This window comes from Petaurus breviceps, unplaced genomic scaffold (assembly GCF_028583685.1).
Source record: "Petaurus breviceps papuanus isolate PSGF00001 unplaced genomic scaffold, PetGlider_PUasm1.0 209, whole genome shotgun sequence".
Classification (NCBI taxonomy): Eukaryota; Metazoa; Chordata; class Mammalia; order Diprotodontia; family Petauridae; genus Petaurus; species Petaurus breviceps.
Genome location: NW_027185854.1, coordinates 714,303 through 736,046, shown reverse-complemented (window position 1 = coordinate 736,046; position 21,744 = coordinate 714,303). Strand labels below are relative to the sequence as shown.

The 21,744-nt window shown below is 41.5% G+C and overlaps 1 protein-coding gene across 1 annotated transcript in view; it reads right to left on the bottom strand.

Moving 5' to 3' along the window:
• The window catches only part of LOC138165480 (transforming growth factor beta receptor type 3-like), a 229,004-nt gene that overhangs the window by 65,506 nt on the left and 141,754 nt on the right, over positions 1-21,744 (bottom strand). Inside the window, exon 5 of the mRNA XM_069093845.1 lies at positions 214-397. Coding sequence (XP_068949946.1) covers positions 214-397 — 184 coding nt within the window. The remainder of the gene's footprint in view (positions 1-213; positions 398-21,744) is intronic.

Here is a 21,744-nt window from a genome sequence, read left to right as displayed (position 1 = left end):
TAACCCCAATTGGCCCCTCCAAAAAAAAAAAAGAATAATGAATAAAGTTTACATAACATTTTAAGGTTGCAAAGCCCTCTATATATATTATCTCATCTGAGATATAGATCCTGGGCTCTGAGAAATTCTCTTCACGGTCCTAGTCCCAGTAAAGAAAACTCAAACCGGCTGCCATTTTTAACTGATGGGTTCTCATAGGCCAAGTCAACTCACCTTCACCCACTTTGATGTAAACATTCTTCGATATCTTGAGTTCAGTGAAAGAGGTGACCGCACCATATTCCTTCTGGGCCCATTGCAACAAATGAACATTTCCATGGGGAAAGCTTCTTTCCTCTGTTTTTGCTGACAGAGAGAAGTTTCCTTCTGGAAACTGGACCACGGAACCTTCTGACACCTAAAAGGAACAGAATTCAATCAATCAAAAAATCAACAAGAATTTATTAATGACTTAATATTTATAATCACCATACAAAGACAGTTAAAGAGTCAATCCCTGCCCCCACACAGAGCTGACATTTTAAGGCATAATGGATAGTGTGGTTCAGTGAAAAGACCCCTGGTCTCTGGAGTCAGAGAATCTGAGTTAAAATCCTACCTCTGATACATACTAGCCATGGGACCTTGGGCTTCAGTTTCTGCATCGGGATTCTGAAACTAGTGACTGGTATGAGTTACCTAGACAAAAAATCCTTCTAAAATGAAGAAAGAAAACTTAGTAGGCTACCACTATGAGGGTAGAAATATTCCTAAGGAACATCCTGTTTCCTCTTTTGCTCTTATTTTGGGCTCACAAAACAACTTTCTAACATAAAATCTAGTGTCTTAAGAGGCCCTACCCCCAGGAGGTCATGCCCTGTGCAGACCATCAGGATTGGGGCACTCACAAATATGGTTCCCATTTCAAATTAATAAACTGTAATTCTGTTTTATGACTTAAGTCTCTTTGGAGTTTATTCAGTCCTAAGAGATTAACTGATCTTGGGCAAACAGACAAAATTGAGTTTCCAACCCTGAACCCCCAAGAACCAGTCCAGGATTCCTCAGAGAATTCACTTCTGAGAGAACACCTCCTGGCTGACCCCAAGCTCTCCTTATCACCTTTAGCTTCAGCAACTGACATTTATGGTCAATACTATCTCTTTAAGCTGTACAAGTTTTAACATTTATTTAGCAGGTCATAAAAAAAGACAATTACTTCAAATATCTCTTGGCCTCAGAAAATGGCAAAACCACAAAATATTCAGGATGTCACACTCCCTTTTACAGAACACTTTGTCCAGAGACAAAATAGTAGTTTTCAAATAATGCGAAACTATCATTATTCTTTAGAGACAGTATATAGTAGCAAAGGGAGAAAATAACACCTGAATTAGAAATCAAAAGAACTGGTTTCAAATCCTGGATCTACCATTTGTCTACAAGGCCTTCTGAACTTGAACAAGTCAATCACCAGGCATTTACTCACTACATGTTGAGCATTTGTGCTAAATACTGGAAATAGGAAAAAAAGATTTAAAAAACTGGGGAAAAAACCCCGTCTTTGTCCTCAAAAATCTGACACTCTAAGGGAGAAGACAATATATAAATAGGTACATATTTCACTATTTGGAGACTCAGTTTCCACATCTGTAAAATTGGGATAATTACTAATTGCACCTATCTAACTTATGAGATGTTCTTTGGGAAAGTCAAATGAGGTAATGCGTGTGTCTTTATATTCCCAGCCCCTAGCCAAATGGCTGACACATAGCAGGTGCCTGATGAATGCTTGGTAATTTGACTAAACAACTAACTACCTTCTATCTAGGTGAACTAAATCACCAGACAGGACCCACCTGAGTTCCAGACCAGAAAGCCTATCCACACACTCTGCCAAAGATCTCCCACCTCTTCCAAAGTGCTGATGGGAAAGTAATCTAAGCACAAGGAACGTCCACCTCTCCACCTGTTGCCAAACAAATATTAGCAACCCTGCAACAGCTTCCCCCAAATTCCCCTGTGCACATTTTTTTCCAGGTCTGGCCCTAAGCAAGACAAAAACCAAAAGCGATTCCCAGTCCACTGGAGAAACATACAAAGACACATGCATGAATGCGCATGTGTGCACAGACATACGCCTACCCCCACACTCTTCTGTCAAACTATGAACACTTTTTAAAAACTGTAAATTAAGCTGTAATTTGTACACCTTCCTGAAGGGGACGAAAATAGAAGAGAAACAGTTACACACAGAATCCCATAAGTCCAACTGCCCTACAACAAGGAAAACAAATTCCAAAAACGTTTTTGACAGAAGGGCAGGCTAGTGAGCTCTAGCCAATAGCATTCAAGCAAAAGAGGTGGATTTTTCACAAAGGTAGGACTTACGACCAACACCCTGGGTCCAATTCCAGGAGGCTTCCTTCCTCCCACTCTGGGAAAGGACTGGAGGGCTCCAGCCTCTCGTGTGAGCTCTTTCTTAAGCACAGAGATAAGGAGCAAAGTCAAATCCCCAAGATTTTTACCCCATTTCATTTTTCATAGCAGCACACAGAATGGTGACCAAAGCTGACTTTGAAAGACCTCCCCCCCCACATTCCCACAGATAATGAAGTCAAGAGGCTATTAAAATGATCCGAATAGGGGTGGCCAGGTAGCACAGTGAGTAAGAGCACTGGCTCCAGTGTCAGGATGACCTGGGGATCGAATCCGGGCTCAGACACTTAGTACCCACCCAGAAACACCTGGCCGTGTAACCTTGAGCAAGTTACTTAACCCCGATTGCTTTAAAAAAAAAATGATCCGAATAAAACCTTCTGGGTCATTTACAAATACTCTGCTGACTTTACAAATGAAATTTTAAAATCCCACATTTAGGCTGGATCTATTCTGACCAATGTTTATTGATTTTGTGCAGAGGCATAGATCTTTTATACACAGAGTTGGGCTGTTGTTATTTTCATTTCATTCATTCAGCAATCATTTACTAAGTTATCTGCTATATGCCAGGAACTATGCAAAAGTAGGTGCTAGGAAAACAAAAACCAAAACCATTATTTTAAAAAATAATACTATATAAGTGCCTGATACTATTACTATATACTGCTATATAATATGTGGCATAAAATACCATATACTCATATGCACTATGATACTATATAAAACTAGCTATTATTAATATGTAGTGTTACATAATATGCAATATATATTCATATATACTATAATACCACATAAATGATATTATTAATATATAGTGCTGCATAATATAGTATAATATGCAGTACATATTCATATATACTATAATACTATATAAATGCTAGCTATTATTAATAATAGCTATTAATGATAATATATTAATCATGTAATATATTCATTGTGCTAATAGTAACAGTTTTATAATGCCTAACATTTCTATAGTATTATAGTATAAATAAATGCTAATTAATAATGATAATGCTAGCTAGTATATATAGTATTATCATAATATAGAAATGCTAACTATTCCTAATAACACTAATAATAATAGCTAGTATTTTTATCATACTTTATGCTTTGCAAAGAACTTTATAGATATCATCACATTTGACCTTCACAAGAATCCTGGGAGCTAAGTGCTATTATCATCACCATTTTACGGATGAGGACACTGAGGCTGAGTGAGAGTCTCGATGATTTCCCTAGGGTCATAGAGCTCGTAAGTCCAGCATCATATCTATGAGGCTAACCAATGTCCCTTGAGAGCTTACGTCGTACTAAAGGGAAGTCACAAGATAGTAACATAAAGTATTTATTAAAGGGTTCCTATGTGTCAAACACCACTAAGCACCAGGTTTAATGAAAGCATACCAGTCTGTCCTTGTACTCAGAGAGCTGCATGCTCTCTCATGGAAGAAGACCTCCCAGAAGGCCGAGGGAGAAGGCAGGGAGGAAAGTGGACAGCAGTGGCCCAGTGGCCTGGCTGGAGACATCTGAGCAAGGCAAGGCCAAACCTCTGAGGGGTCAAGGGGTGGGATCCCATTTTCTTGTGATATCCAGACAGGGAGCCCAGGTAACTTAACACATAATTTATATACAAAGTAATCTGGTAGGCCACTGTAAGTGGAGCAGGGAATGATGGTGAGACTAGCCCCAGGTAAGAGGTGGCCCCGAAGCTGAGCCTGGAAGGGAGCAAGGTGGAGGTGAGGAGGGAGGGCACTCCAGGTCGGGGAACGGCTGGTGCACAGACAGAAGATGAAGTGTCCAGCATCAGGAGCAGCTGGAAAAGCAGAGTTCATGCAGGAGAATCCTGGGCGGTCAGCCGGGACAGATGGGCTGTGGCCAGACAGTGAGGTACTTTAAGGAGAGGCCAATCAATCTTCTTCAGCAGTGAGATGTTTTAGAAGTGGTTTGGCAGATGTATAGAGGGCAGATTAGAGACGGGGAGAGGCTGAAGGTGCGGAGATCAAGCAGGAGACAGCAGCAGCTGTCCAGACGAGGAGTGAGGATAGTCTGAAGAGGTCTGGTGGCCTTGGGAATGAAGGGATAGGGCTGAGCTGGTAGAGGGAGAATCAGCAAAAACCTTTCACATTCACAAAGCACAGGGGGCTATGCCCCTAGACATTGATGGGGACCATGGGCTACTTTCCTCAGTGACCACCCCCTGCCTGCCCCCAGGCCTCACCACTCAATTCAACTGTCCCAGGGCTCCTGGGGGAGAAATTTCTGCAAGCAGAAGGCTCTGGTTTTTTCCCAGGTAAAAATAACACTAATTATGTCTCTGTTAGTGGGACCAACCCTTTCCCGGCTCCAAAAATATCCAAAAGAGGTGCTTCCATACTGGAGGTCTGAAAGGTCAGTGGGGGTCCCCCTTTCTGGGATGCGGGCTTTGGGGCTCAAACTCTGGCTGATAACTTACTTCACGACACTTGCTGGGCATCACATCAGCCCAGTCCAGTCGGAGTTGATCCCTGGCTTTCCGAAAGCTATTGATGTAGGAAAACCAGCGAAAGCTACTTCGATCATACTCCATTTTGGAATGCCCGAGACTCCCCAGAAATGCCCCTGCTGCTCACCCGCCCCCAAATAAGGGCCTGCCATTCTGCTTCTCCATCCTTTTGCCCTCTACATCATGCTTCAATAATAGTGACCAGCATTAACCACCCTGCAAAATGCAGAGACTCAGCTAGGCCTCTCTCCACTGAAAGGCACTTGTTCCTCGGAGTCATTTTTAGCAAACCTGTCACCTAGAAAAACATAAGGGCCCAGGAATCCTTTATTCCGCTGCCAAAATCGTGCTCCGTATTTAGGGTAACATCTGTTTAACCTCTGGATGATCTGCCTCATGTGTTCTCATTCATGAGTGAACCATAAAACACTTTTGTTTTAAAATATATGCACCGAAAGCAAATGTCTTCGATATGGTATAAATCCCATTAGTGCACGTTTGAAGACAAGAGCCAGAACCATGTAAACAGAGAGATAAATGGGGGGCAACTAAAGCAAGGCACCCCCGGTTTATTTAAAAGCTGGGTGCCTAATGGGATACCTGATTCTTTGAGGGATTTGGGGGGGTACTCAGTAACTGAAAGGCAACCTGTCATAGTAGATCAAGGACTGATCATGGGGGTCCTTGCCGCTGGCATTGATGGCTATAGGATCCTGGACCAGTCATTTCCTTCTCAGTGGCCCTCTGGGCAACTCTCTAAGATTCTTAAAGATGGTGCCAGTGGAGGCAGTTGCCACACTGGGGGTTGCCACAACATCAACATCCTGAGAAATGGAAGAGACACAAAAGCCAGCTCACTCCACTGTGAGGTCTAAGTCATGTGGGTCTCACTGTGGCCCTTGTGCTAAAAGGCAATAAAGAGATTAAAATGCCCAGCCTCCAGCTATTTGGAAACCAGTGACTGCCTTTATGTAGGTTCACTCTAGAGGAGACAAAGGGGATTTTCCCAAGACCAATAAAGCATCCCTTGCTTTATTAATGGAAAATTTCTGTTTGGTTGGTTTACATTTTCTTCTCCTTTAGACCCCTGTCTTCTCTCACCCCTTGTTTAATTCAATTCTATTCTATTCATTATGCATTTTAAAGAACCTACTATGTGATAGAAGCAGGGAAACTAGGTGGCAGAATGTATAAAACACTGCAGCTTAGAATCAGGAAGACTCCTCTTCCTGAGTTCAAATCTAGCCTCAGATATTTACTAACTGTGTGACCCTGGGCAAGTCACTTAACCTCATTTTCTTCATCTATTTATAAAATGAGCTGGAGAAGAAAATGGCAAACCACTCCAGTATCTTTGCCATGAAAACCCCCAAAATGGAATCAGGAAGAGTCAGACATGACTGACATCACCGAACAACAACATGAAAAAGGAATTGTTTCACGCAATGAAATGCAATTAGTCAACCAATCAACAAATGCATCTCATGCAATATATACCAAAATACTCATGAGAACCCACTTCCTGGAAGCAAAGAACCTGGAACAACAAAGCAGGTGTACATCAGAAGTCTGGGGGAGAAAATTATGGCATATAAATATAACAGAGCAATATTGTTCAGAAAGATGGGAAACATAAGGAATTCAGAGAGGCTTGGAAAGATTGGTTTGAACTGATGAGAGGGAAATAAGGAGAACCTAAGTTACAATTGTGGTTGTTGTTTAGTCATGTACAACTCTTTGTGATCCCATCTGGGGTTTTCTTGGCAAAGATACTGGAGTGGTTGGCCATTTTCTTCACCAGATCATTTTACAGGTGAGGAAACTGAGGCAACCAGGGTTAAATGACTTACCCAGGGTCACAAAACTAGTAAGTATCTGAGGCTGGATTTGAACTCAGTAAGAGAAATCTTCCTGACTCCAGGCTTGGCACTCTATCCACAACACCACCTAGCTGCCCTGAGGGCATGGAGTCAGGAAATCTTAAATGCTCCCTAGCTTTGTGGTTACCTCTGAACCTCTCTCAGCCCTTTACTAGCTGTACTTGTCTAATCTCTAGGATTCCCTCACTCTCTAATCCTATTATCTTTGATTCTAAGAGGTCATTTATTCAACCCAAAGACCTCATTTTGGGGGAAAGAAGAGGGAAGGAAGGATCTTTAACCTTCACTTAAAAATGAAAATGGATTCTGTTTCTGTAGACTTTCAGGGTAGGAATTTCCACAGCTTCCTTATTCCAATGAATAAAATCCCTCATTCCCTCCACTAAGAAATGATCTTTTAGTTGGACTTTAAAACTCAACATGATTTCTTTTCTATTAATATTTAACTACTGCCTTTTGTTTTTATATCACTTTCATTTTCTAAAACTATACTTCCCTCTCCCCTCTCTCCTCACCCATTACCCAGTGAACCATCCATTAAGAACCATTAAGCAAAACCAATATGGCAGATACAGGACATGCAATATTGCCCACCCATAGCCTCTCACTTCTTCAATGAAAAGAGGGAGGAACATTCTCCTCATCTTTAGGATCGAACTTGTTCACTGTAAGTACACCATGTTTGGCTTCTCAATACAATTTCTCATCTAATACCTCCACCTAAAAACATCAGTGACTAAACATGTTTCTAGACTCACTACTTTCCTTTCCTCCAAAACCCGTGGAGTTTTCTTCTTCCCTAATTAAAACTTCATACCCTGACATTCTGTGATATGACTAATGTCTTCCAGTGGGAATAACTCTAACTCAAAAAGCCAAGTATCTCTCAATCTTAGCAAGAGATTACATTGAAGAAAAGATAGTGGAATCATTCATTCCATGGTTAACCAATCCAGCAACCATTTCTGGGGATGCCTCAGGGGTGCCCCCTTTACTCTGTGCTTCCAGTCATTTTGACCATGTACAAAGTGAGTCTTTAAAATACTGATCATGCTACTACTAAATATTTTTTTAAGAGCAGAACATTACTCTATCTGCCAGGATAGGGAGTTTTATTACTAGAACTATAAGTTCAGCAAGGAGAGCCAAGTTTGCTATTTTTCATGGATCAGATCCAGGTAACTCTTCCAAAAGAGAATAAAAAAAACAACCCACCAAAGAGGCAACCAGCATTTTTGTTTCCACACCTGCCTTCAAACATTAACCCTCAACTCCTAGGACAGATTCTTTTCGACTTAAAGCTGGATCTCGGAACATCGCAATGCGTTTTGGTTGATAGGGGTGATTGCTACTTTCCAAAAGTGGAGAGAGTACATTTCTTAGGATTATCACAGCCTATTTTTTGACCAACAATCTCTGTGCATTGTCATCTACCCTCCCACTACCTTGGTTCAGGCCCTCATCATTTCTTTCCTTCCTAAACTGGCATCCCAGATTCAAGTCTCTCCCTTCTCCTCCAAAAAGCTGCCAAGATGACCATCAAGGTCACTCTCCTCCTGAAAAACCCTCAGAGGCTCCCTATTACCTCTAAGGTAAAATACAAGCCTGTCATCTATCTACAGCCCTGCATAACTTGGCTTCTGTCTACCTTTCCAGATTTATTTCAATTCAGTCCCCTTCACTTATTCTTATGTTCTATAGCTAAACTGCCCTTCTAGTTACATACTGAACACAGCATTCCATGTCTGGTCTATGCCCCCAACCCTGGACTGCACTCCTTCCTAATCTCCACCTCCTACCATCTCCAGCTTCCTATAAGACTTTGCTCAGGTTACACCTTCCCCAAGAAGCCTATGCTGGATGGTGAGGACTCCTTACCCTTCTCAAATTGCCCCATCTTTACTTACCAGTGTAAACGTCCAACAGAATGTATGCCCCATGAGGATGGGGACTGCACTGTCTTTATATTTTCAACAATTAGTTCAAAGGCTTGCATGTAGTGGGTATTAAAATGTTCAGTGATTTAATTAAACTCTCTCATTTTTAACTTCCTGTCTGGGTTCATCAGCAGGGAGGTAGGAGGACCTAGATGGGCCTGCCCCTCACAACGCCTATTCTTGTAATCCTTGTGGATTATCAGTGGAAACTGGGGTGATTCTAAATCCTCACCAAGGCCAAAAGTGAGGAAGGGGGGAAACAAACATGTTCACTCACCAATATGGAATCCAGTCTTGAAGCAAAGCCAGTGCAGAAGAAGGAATCCCCAGCCCATAGCCCCATGACCAAGAATCAGAATCAAGAATTCAGAGGAGGAAGGGGCCCTTGAGGTCATCTAGTATGAACTTTATTTTACAGATGAGGAAAAACAAGGTGGGCAAAAGGAAATTGCCTTCACCAAGGCCACACTGACAGAAAATAACAGAACCAAGATTTGAACTCAGGTCCTAACTCCAAAGCCAGACTTCTTTCCACAGTATCAAGGCAACAGTATTGGTGAACTCTGAGAAACATTTGGTTGATTTTATTTATTTTATTTTTTTAAGCAATCGGGGTTAAGTAACTTGCTCAAGGTTACACAGCCAGTTATTTCTGGGTGTGGAGTATCTGAGCCCGGATTTGATCCAGGTCATCCTGACACTGGAGCTGGTGCTCTTACTCGCTGAGCCACCTGGCCGCCCCTGGTTGATTTTATTTTGTTTAAATATATGCAACAATATCCCTTTGCTTCCCTGCCCCATTCTAACTGGTCAAGATAAAATTTAGGAGGATTTCTATTAGATATTTATCCTCTCCCCTCACCTCCTACACTTTATTTCATGTTCAGTGATTGGATTGATGATGTTTGTTATAAATGCTGTGTTTACAGTAATAATAATAATAATACACATAAAAAGAAAAAAAGGTTGATAATTATCTTGTTCTCTACCCTGTAAGAACTAACACAAAAGGTCACATAGAAAAACTCTGGCCAAGATCTGGATGGAATCATTCCCTTGAATGTTTGAAAGAAATGGGAAAACTAGAAAACCTCTACATCCCTGATGGTAGAGAAAAGCCTTCTTGAGTCTCACAGGAGAATCTGTTCCAAGAATTATTCAGTCACACACACGTGTACATACACATACACACACACGTGCGCGCACACACACACACACACACACACACACTCATCCTCTACCCCTGGAATCCTGCCAGGGTCTCACTGGAGGCTGTTATCATTTGAGTTCCTGCCAGAGGCTCAACTTCGAGCTTCTTGGGAGGGCACTCTACCTTATACACCCAACTTTGCCCAGTGATGTGAGGTTTATGTTGGTGAACACTGAGTCTTTGCACAATTGGGATCATCCCTCTGGCCTCTGACCACCCCTCAAACCTTCTCTTCTTCCTTCCCTCCAGAACCCTGGCTCACACATACTCACCGATCCTGTCCTACAGTCCAAATATCGCATAGGAAAAAGGAAAAAAGGAAAAACACGGAAAAGAAATCACACAAAAGGCAGCTCCTCCAAAAAAGCCTTCTGTGCCAAGAGTTTTTCCAAGTCACTTCTGAGAAAATAAGCTTCTCAGTAAAGCTGAGCAGAGTTTTCGATCCAAACCCAGTTAGAGAAGGGTCTCTGGCAGACCGAACCACGCACTAACTCCATATAGCCCTCAAAAGAGGAATGACAAGTAGATTGTGTTTTGAAATGCATTGTTGGGTGCAAGGGGAAGGACCGGAAGAAAAAAAACAAAAAGGAAGTAGGAGAAAGCATTGGAACAGCATTATAATATTTACCTCCCACGTGGGGGCTGCGGCCTGAATTCTGTAAGGATATGACAACGTTTTCCCTACACAATTACTCCCAATACTCAGTCCTCCCTGTTTCTTCCTTCCCTACCCCACAGGGTGTGAAATGCGATCAGGGCCACGGCTGCCATTACCAGCCAACATGACTCAGGCCAAAAGAAGCAAAAATAAATAAATAAATAACTACTTAAACCTTATTGCCTTAAAGAAATAATAACGTCCATGCCCACAAACCAACATTTATCACACATGGGGCTGTGCATTAGTTTGGTACAGCAGAAAGGGCTCTGGAGGCAGAGCTCTGGAATCAAAGGGTGTGGGTTCAAATCCTAACTACCTTATCACCTTAAGCAAGTCATTTAACCCCTTGGCTCATCCAGAGGTAAAATGGTAAGTCATGACTGTCCTGTGCTGCTTTCTTTATAATGAGTCACTCTGCCTGCTTGCTGGCCCTCCAGGTCCTGATTTCTAAAAGTAGGAGGTTGGACTGAATGGAAGGAAGGAAGGAAGGAAGGAAGGAAGGAAGGAAGGAAGGAAGAAGGGAGGGAGGAAGGAAAAGAAGGAAGGAAGGAGGGAGGAAGGAAAAGAAGGAAGAAGGAAAAGAAGGAAGGAAGGAGGGAGGGAGGAAGGAAAAGAAGGAAGGAAGAAAGAAAAGAAGGAAGGAAGGAGGGAGGGAGGAAGGAAAAGAAGGAAGGAAGAAAGAAAAGAAGGAAGGAAGGAAGGAAGGAAGGAAGGGGCATTTATGAAGCACCATATGCCAGGAACTGTGTTAAATGCTTTATAATTATCATCTCATTTAATCTTCACAACAACCTGGAAGGCAGGCACTATTATTTATCCCCAATTTATAGTTGGGGGATCTGAAGCAGATTAAGCAGACAAAGTGACTGGTCCAGGTTCACAAGGCTAGTAAGCATCTGGGGCTGGATGTGAACTCAGACCTTCCTGCCTCCAGGCCCAGTGTGTTTCCCAGCTGGCCTCAATCATCCTTCTAGCTCTTGTTCTATGACATCATTACCATTCACTGGTCCATGCAGTTAAGATACTTGCAAACCGCATTTCCAAACAGAAATCCCCTTTATAGTCAAGGTCTTCAGACCTTCTTTCTCTCCATAAAACAGTCAAGGGCTCCCTTGCTTCCCACAAAACCTAGGTGACTTCCTCCTATGTTGAATTTTAGTTTTCAACATGACAGAAATGACAAGAGTCTGCGAATCAGGGCTCCCTGGAGAGGTTCCATCCCCTCCATACTCACACACGCTAAGGGGGAGAGGTCTAAGATACTGCCCTCAGAAAATAAATATGGAAGGGCCAGAACGGGGCCAGCACAGGGGAGCACACCCCTCTAAACTCCCATGGAAAAGTTACGAGAGGGGGTGGAAGTGGGGGAGGATGAGAGGGAAGAGGGGAGGGAGAAAGAAGTCCCCTATCTCACCAACTCCCCTGGAAAAAGGAATTCCATCCCCAAAGTTTGGCAGACCCACGAAAGAGGACTGGATTTCTAAGGAGGCATTTTCCAAAGAGGAGTTGTGGCCACCCTTGGACCTTTTATGAAGCCACCCCCCACTCCTAAATTTGTCTTACCTTATCTAGGATTGAAAATTCGAAGCTGGAGAACAACAGCCTGGAGACCACTAAGCGCAATTCTTTCATTTTACAGATGAGGAAAGTGAAGCTGAGAAAGGCTTAATGGATTATTTCTTCACTTATCCAGTGTCCAACAATTGACTGGTTCATTGTGATCACATATTTACAGATAAGGAAGCTGAGACTGATAGGTTAAGATGGGCCCAAGATTACAGAGTAAAAGATGAATCGGCTGTATCCAAGCTGTCTTATGGGGGCATCAGCATCATGCCATGGTGCACAGAGCTCTGGGCTTGGGCTCAAAAAGACCTGAGTTTCAAGCCAGTCTCAGACACTTACTAGCTGTGTGACCCCGGCACAATCACTTAACCACTGTCTGCCTCAACTTACTCAGCTGTAAAAAAGGGATATATAGGACCTACTCTCAAGGTTGCTGTTGCTGTTATGAGATCTAATGAGATAATATTTGTAAAGGACTCAGCACAATATCTAGTGTACAATAAATTATAAATAAAAATAAATTCTATTATTATTCTATTATTATATCGACCAGCTTAATAAAAGCTGGTTGGTGAATTGATTGGGTGGGAAAAGTGGCTGGTGGGCATGGGAGCCCAAGGGAGCAGAGCCAGGCTCACCCATCTAGGTGCAGTGGGCAGAGTCCCAGGCCTGGAGTCAGAAAGATTCATCTTCTTGAGTTCAAATCCAGCCTCAGACACTTACTAGCTGCGTGACTCTGGGCATGTCACTTCACCCTAATTACCTCCATTTCCTCATCTTTAAAATGAGTTCGAGAAAGAAATGCCAAACTGCTCTGGTATCTTTGCCAAGAAAAATCAGACATGACCGAAAAGGAACAAACGACAATAGCTGAAGAGAATTGTCACGCCATTCTGAAATGGAGAATATCCTGGAGCCCAGCAGTTATGAGTGTCCTATCAAGTATACCCCCAGGATGCTTTTGGGAGGTCCTCACCAGGTACAGCCATACCTGAAGCTCTCCTATGGGCACCTGTGTTAACTTTCCTACATCTCCCACCTGTGTTAACTTCCTATCTCTCCTTACGTGCTGATCTCAGTTCCCATCAAAAGGCCATAGCAGACATGGTGACCACATAGCCATTTTGAAATGCCCCGGATATGTTCACAGTAAGGTCCCAAATGATTTCAATGAGACCAGGAAACCACAAGCTTCATGAAACATGGCATGTACATTTTAAACCCCATTGGCGTAAATGAATTATCTTACATTTACTATATATATTACATATATTACATACACACACACACATATATTGCTTTTTGGAGGGGGGAGGGCAGGGAGATTGAGGTTAAGTGACTTGTCCAAGGTCACATGGCTAGTAAGTGTTAAGTGTCTGAGGTCACATTTAAAGTCAGGTCCTCCTGACTCCCTAACCACCCCATGTCTAAATTTTTTAGATACTTCTATGAGAGTAAGCTTCCCAGGAGGTCCTCAGTTCAAATCTCTCTTCTGACACATACTGGCTTTGTGACTGTGATCACTTAAACTCAGTGCGCTAAGCAAATCTTGGAGGCTGGAAGTTACAGAGAAGGTGGTGACCTGTACATAAACTGTTGACCCACAGTTTGAGATCCTTCCAAGTAAGAGGATATTAGCAGATGATGAAGAAATTTACTCCAGTGAGTTAAATGACACACAGATGCCTGGTAGAGTTCTTTCAATACAGAAGGGTCAGTGATTCCTTCCTCTAAAATATGGTCCCTGATGGACCCTGACTCATCCAAGGATGAGGTCCCTAGGCATTAAGACTCTTAAGAACAAGCCACTAAAACCACTAGATAAGTGTCCTCCAAAATAACAATGTATGGTGCCAAAATAACACAAGGGACCCTGAGTCATCAGCCCATCGGAGACATAGAAAACAACCAATCTCAAAATGCTCAGTCGTGAACTTTGCTTTCCAAAGGAAACTTACACAGTAAAAACACTGATCTGTCAAAACCCAAATCAGAGCATCGGACACCTTGGATTTTTATGGGGATTGGCTCCTGATTAAGTAGAAAGCAAGACTGGTTTGCCAGGTCTTTGGTCCTTATGCTCAGATATCTTCTCTGAGTTCCCCTTCAAAAGGTTTTTTGTTTGTGTGTGCGTGTGGGGGGGGTCATTCTAACTCTCCACAAATTTCATGTTCTAACAATAGTCTTTCTGATGATGGTAACGGGAAGTTAAAATGGAAGGGGCAGAGGGGAGACAGGACAGAAAGAAGATAAATGTGACCATCCCAGATGGGACATCTAATTAAAGACTTACAGAAATGCCTCACAGTGGCATAAAAGGTTCTTGAAAAGCGCACCCAGGGAGCACTGTCTCTGCGAAAGCCTGCAAAATAAGCATCTGAGGACCAACCCAGCCAGTCATTGGGTGATTTTTTTTTTGAACTGTGGAAAGTTGCTAGATTAGGAGTTAGAGGACCAGTGCATAGGAACCAATACAAAGGGAGGTCACCAAAGCCAGAAAAGCCAAAGTCCAAGTAACGTAAATGAAAAGAACAAAAAAAAGCAGCTGAATGTCGTGCGATTATGATGATCAAACTTGGACTGAAAGAGATAAGAGAACATACTTCCCCTGCTTTGCAGGGACCAAGTATTTGGTTGAGGACAATAATACGCTGGCTAATTTGGCTGACAAATTGATTAATTTTGGTAAAATCTTATTCCTCCCTTTCTTTTTTCCATTGGTTATAAGAGACAGCTTTTGGGAAAGAAAAGGAGGAGAGATACTTGGGGAAATAGAGGCAATATAAAAACAAGTGTTAACACTAGTCCTTACTTTATAGGCTTATTATGAGGAGCAAATGAGATAGTGTTTTGAGACTCAGTAAGAACTATCAAAAAGTGATGGACATGGCAGGGTTTGACTAGCTGATCTCTGAGGTCTCTTCTGCCTTAATCAATCAATAAACATTGATTAAGTGCCTACTATGTGCAAGACACTATACTAAGTCTCTGACTCCATGATTCTGTGTGACCCAGGGCAAGTGACTTAATCTCTCTTGGTCTCAACTCATCTAGAAAGTTAAGAGGGTTGACATGGGTAATAATTAATTTAAAATAGCTAGCATTTATAAAAAGAACTTTCAGGTTTATAAGGTGCTTTACAAAGATGGTTTCTGAGGTCGCTTCCAACTCTAGACAGAAGATTTTATGATACCATATGACCCTGGACTAGTCACTTATCCCCTGTGGTTCTCCATTTCCTTATCTATAAAATGGATGGGTGGGAATAGATGGCCCCTAGAGTGTCTGCCATCGCTAGGTCTATGATTCTATAATAATGCTGATGAGCTGCAAAACCCATAGACCTGAACCTCTACATAAACCACCATGCTGACCTCGCTGCATGTTTTAAATAAAAACAGGTATACTTGTTTTAAATTATTTCTAAACCCAGAAAGTAAAATGATTGCCAAAAGGAAGAAGAAATCCAAGAGGAATAAATCATTTCCAGGCTTCTAACTGACAAACAACAGAGGGCACCCACAGAAAGAGTTCCTCTCCTCTCCCTAACTCAACCAGCTTCCCCCCAACCCGTCATGAGGAAACTCACCAATAGCCTGTGAAGCTATTCTTAGCACAGTTTTGGAAACCAGAACCTCACTGGCCTATTACTTGGCCTGGTATATAAGCTTACTCTTTAGCCACTGCTGCTGGTGCTGGCTTTCTAGGTCCCCTCCGCCACTCACACTCATCCTTGCCCAGCCCTTGGTGCACATCTGGGGCCATTTAACAACTGATTGGAAATTTAGCCTTCTGATTTCCCGTTAAATACAAGGCACAGGAAAACACACAGCACTTGCTTTACAGTCTTGTCAGTCATCCAAGCTCCAGTGCAGCCCATAGAATTGCCTGTGGTTCCATGGCAGAGACCCAGAAATGTTTGGACCATATTTTTTTTTAAAGGCAACAGAATAAACTAGATTTTGGCATCCCTGGCCTCCTCAAACTCCTCCACCCCTCCCACTCCCTTTCTTAGAAATGCATAAATAGCTTTTAATTGCCAGGCTCATTCCTGGTATTAATTTTGTTTTTTTTTTCACACAGTCTCAGAGTTTAGGACTTTTGAGGGCATATTGTCTAACCTCATTAGGATAAGATTTTGGTTTGTTTCTAACATAAAGCCAAGAGCACAGAAATGGAGTTCAGCACTTTATTCATACTATATTAACTCAATATTTCTTTGAACTTTGCTGAACGGGGTCTTGTCTCTGGCAGCTTAACATAACCATTGCCAGTTTCTACTTTCGTTTGCCTTAATGGATCATAATCTCACAGCATCAAAAAACTTAGTTTTATCTAGTGATGTATTCATCCAGTGATTCTTCACTTTGTTCTAACCATAAACATTTTTAAAAAGTATTATACTAACTGAATTTCAACATAATTGGTTTCTTTAATAATCCTCTGAATTTTACTTGATGCTTTTAAAAACCTGATTTTGCGAAGGGGCCCATAGGCTTCACCAGATTGCCAAAGAAGTCCATTGCACAAAAAAGGTTCAGGGCACCTAATTAGTTCATTCTGATCCCTTCACAGATGAAGACACTGAGGCACCTAATACTACATGAGGAGTTCATGGCCAAGCCATAGCTAGACCTTCAGGTCTTCTGCTTCCTCATCCAATCTGCTTAGTGAAAAGCCTGAGGAATCCCAGGGAAAAGAAATTATTTTCACAGGCTTCAATGATTAATTGCTAGAAAAGGACATACAAAGTCAGGAATCCAAAAGTGACAGCCAGAAGATGTTCCTGCTCCCTAATCGACATGTTTACCTACTTAACCTTCAGCATCATCTTTTTCTCTTTGCAGACATCATGATGCAGAGGATAGAAGGCGAGGTCAGTCTCTAAACAAGGAAGACTAAAGCTCATCCCACCTCTGACCCAGACTAGCTGTGTGTCCCCAAACAAGTCAACAACCTCTCAGGGTCCCAGGTCACTTTTTAATACTTTAAGTTTTAGTTTTTAAAGTTTTAAAACTTTAAGTTGCCTATCTATATCAATGAAGAGGGTTTCTATGCCAGGAGTTCCCTAAATTGATCCACTGATGAAATCTCTGTTCTAAACACTATCCCCTCAACCCAGTCAAAAAGTGTACATAGGTCAATTAAACTCTCCTAATCTAGAGACCTGCTCCAAAATCAGAAGATAAGTGTCATCAAAGGCCTCTTCAGAATTTCTTGCTGGTCCAAGGAACCCAATTGTGCAGTTTCCAGGGGCCAACTGAGCTTAAGTTGGATCTTCCTTTGCAAACACAGAATGCTAGTGGAAAAGCCAAAGATAGAAAACCTGTTCATCATGGGCATGCCCCTAAAGCCTGAAACAATGAGAGACGGTTTAAAAAGAAACATAAGAAAGAAAAGTCAATTAAATAAAAAAAAATAACATCGGAAAGATTGGTCAAAGATTTGCTACTGATAGGTTTAAATTGCACCCTTTTCACAAATGTTGGGGTTCCCAGTCTTGGTTATCTCTTTCAGTGGGTCTCCTTCATTTCCCCTGGACCAAAAGGGTTGGGTTTTTTGTTTTTGTTTTTGTTTTTGAGTTCTTTGCTAGAATGGTTTGTTATGACCAGTCAGGCTAAATATAGCCATTTGAAAGCCAGGCCATTCCCAGGCGGTGAGATCCACCTCAAGAGAATTCTAATTCTTCCACTAGATTCAGCTTGGCGCAGCAGATAGGACACTGGATTCTGAATCAAGAGAAGCTGAGTTCAAACTCCACCTTGGAAACTTACTAGTAACGTGACTCAGGACTTTCTGTGCCTCAGTTTCCTAATCTGTAAAACCAGGGGTTTGGATTCAGTGATCTGTAAGGTCCTCTTCTACCTCTAAACTGAGGATTGATCCTATGACCCTACATTCTAGCAGCTTTGATAAACACGTTCCACACGGACTTGGAGTCAGAAAGTCCAGGCTCAGACCCCACCTCAGACATTTACTAGCTAAGTGACTAGGCAAATCACTTATCCTTTATGAGCCTCAGTTTTCTGACCTTCACAGTGGGGATGATAACAGCACCTACTCACAGGGCTATAGTAAAAGTATATAAGTATCTAAAGGGCTCAGCAGACTTAAAACACCATCCAGCTGTAGAACTTAGGAGGAAAGCCCAGTATTTGCTTTCCTAGCGTCTTTAACGGCTTCCAGTCCAGGTCAGAATATTGAATTTAGAGCTGGATGAGACCTCAGCAGCCAACAGTTTCTTACATAACTTTTCCGAATGATTTTTTTAACTTGGTATTTTCAAAATAACCCAACTTAGGTCTTTAAGAAGGGGAGGGTGGGGTTTGGTTCCCTGATTCCATCAGGTGATGAAATTTTTAACTCTCCAATCTATAAATCACTTCTAAGTTTGCCTCCTGTCCCTTTATTTTGTGGTGTGTGTGTGTATTTCATATACAAAAAGTCCACAACTGGAAACTCTGCCCAAAACTCCTACCATCAATCTTCAGGCTGCTACTGCTTCCTAGGTAACCAGTATAACTGGATAAATGAATAGCACATGGCAGAAAGAAACAAAATTCCACCTCTCTTTGCCCCACATGCTCCTTCTTCCCCATATTTTGGAAAAGTGAAAAGCATTTCCAAGATTTAGCAGAAGAGAAATACTGTAGAGTGTTTGTGTGTATGTGCGCGCGCACGCGTGTGTGAGAGAGAGAAGGAAGAAGAAGAAGAAGAAGAAGAAGAAGAAGAAGAAGAAGAAGAAGAAGAAGAAGAAGAAGAAGAAGAAGAAGAAGAAGAAGAAGAAGAAGAAGGAGAAGAAGAAGAAGAAAAAGAAGAAGAAAGAGAGAAAAATCCCTAAAAGGAATGATAGTATGGTATATGATTTTAGTTCTCCTTTGGGTCTATAAAACTTATCCGAAGATATCACCCTTTGTGAGTCGTGAGAACACCAAACACAAGTCTTCCCTCCATTAATAAGTCCCTCACACCTCATTTTTAAAGGTTTCCTTTTTGAAGTTTGGAAGTAAAAATTGGAGAGTCCATTTTTTTTCATCTATCTAAGTAAAACATGAATCTACTCAGAAAGAGAAGATGTCATTACAGACCAAAACAGTCTCCTTAAAGCATTCACTATGGTCCCAAGAGCAGAACCAGAAACAATGGTCAGCTATTGAAATGAGTCAAACAGAGACAACAAGGATGGAGAGACCTTCTAACAATCAGAGCTATCTAAAGATAGAATGGGTTGCTTTGAGAGGGGGTGGGCTGCCCTCCTCGGAGGTTTGGAGAGGTTGGATAGCCACTTGCTGAGTGTGGGGTAGTAGAGATTCCTTTCAGGTATGGGTTGGACAACATGGTCCTTTCCAACTCTCAAAGTCTATGTTTCTGTGATTTATCCGCTCCTCAATCCACACCTCAATAAGACATTTCAGGGTGCAGAGGAATGGGGGAAGGAAATACCAAAGACAGAAAAATCAAGTTCTCTGTCCTCTTTTTCTCTGTACCACTCATTAAATAATCTTGAGTAAGTCTGTACCTCAATCTTCATCTCTTCTATGGGTCTCCTGAGGTCTCCAAGCAAAATAAATACATTTAATGAGTAGGGCCATAAATCCATAGATCGATAGCCAGAAAGGACCCCAGAGGCCTTCGAGTCCAAACCCCTCAACTTACAATTGAGGAAACAGAGTCAGCAAGATTAAATGATGTGCCCAAAGTCACACTGAATGATGTGCCCAAAGGTAATAACAACACTATTAAACTTGGATCTGAAGAATATGGCCCGAGTTATACACACACACATATACACACATATGTATATATGTGTGTATATATGTATGTGTAATACATATATACATGGCAGGATTCCTTGGGTCCTACTGTCACAAAAAAAATATTCGATGTTATTTCAAATTGACACTGATTTCTGAAAGAGGAGAAGGATGGCTCTATCAAAAAAAAGACAACAAGGCCAAGTTTGAGAAGTCTTACCTCACTCACTATCTGCAGATCTGAGACCCAGAATGGGAAACAGATGTTCCAGTATCTTTTACTGGCAACAAAGAAATAAGAAAATAAAATGGAAGGAAATGGTTATCCTTAAGTTTCCTTAAGGGAGTCTGAAAACAGATATAGGCATCAGGTGTCTTAGAATTTTAAAGCTCCATTCTGATCACAAAGGCTCCCTTATGGTGGTTCCATGGAAAAAGCACTGTATTTGGAGATAGAGGATGTAGGTTCAAATGCTGTGATATCTGTGTGTGTGACTGTGGTCAAATTAACCAACCTCCCTGAGCCTCAGTTTCCTCATCTATCAAATGAAGGTGTTGAACTAGATGACACCTGAAGTTCCTTCCAGATCTAAATTAATCTACTCTTAGATTATCGCTTATAAGTCTTTCAAGGTCCAATGATGGACCTTGTCATCCAAGGGCCAGCCTAAGTAGGTTCAGGCAAGTCAACACCAGGTTGGCAAAGGATAAAGAATTTTTTGGCCAGCATGATTTTCAAGGAACATTTGTTGAATTAAGGCAGGAATACAGAGACAGTATCACATCAATGGATAGTGGAAGGGGTCCCCACACCAAAAAGTGACAGATTCTCAATATGCTGAAATATTATCGTCCTCCAGAGAATTCCAAAGAAATGGGTGTGAGAGTTGCTACGAGTCAAATCCCATGATGACAGCGGTATGGACCAAACCTTTCTAAAGTAATTGAGATGTGGTCAAAGGGAGATGTCTCAGCACCATGTAAGCCCTACACTTTACAAATTAATATGAAGCAGCCAATGGTTAACTATAACAAACATTATTTATTGCTGCGGTCTTTAGTTTTGCTCCATAGAAACTGATTTGGAAAAAGAACTCTAGCGACCTTGAACAAGTTGGCTGCAGTTTGCAGATTTGTAAAATGCCTGGACTAGAGGACAAATCTCTAATATTCCTTCTGGTTCTAAATTCAATGATCTCTAAGAAAGGGAAAAGAACCCATATGTGCAAAAATATTTATAGCAGCCCTTTTTGTGATGGCAAAAACATTGGGATCTGAGGGGATGAGCAGGTTGATGTCAGAAAAACCTGCAAAGACTTATACGAACTGATACAAAGTGAAATGAGCAGAACCAGGAAAACATCGCACACAGTATCAGCAACAGTGTGTGATGATCAACTATGAAAGACTCAGCTCTTCTCAGCAACACGATGACCCAAGGCAAGTACAAAGGACTCATGTTATCCACATCCAAATAAAGAAGTGATCGACGCTGAATGCAGATCAAAGCACATTTTTATCACTTACTTTATTCTTTCTTGAGATGTCTTTTTTTTTCTTTTGATCTGTTTCTTCTTTCACAAATGTGACTAATATGGAAATGTTTTACATGATAATACATGTATAACCTATATCAGATTGCCTACCATTTTCAGAAGGGGGAGTGGAGGGAGGGAGAAAAGTTTATAATTCAAAATCTTATAAAAATGAATGTTAAAAATTGTCTTGATATATTATGGGGAAAAAGATAAAATACTATTAAAAAATAAACTCAATAGTCTCTTGATTTCTTCAATTATCATTTTAGATAAAGGGCTTATTAGTGCCATT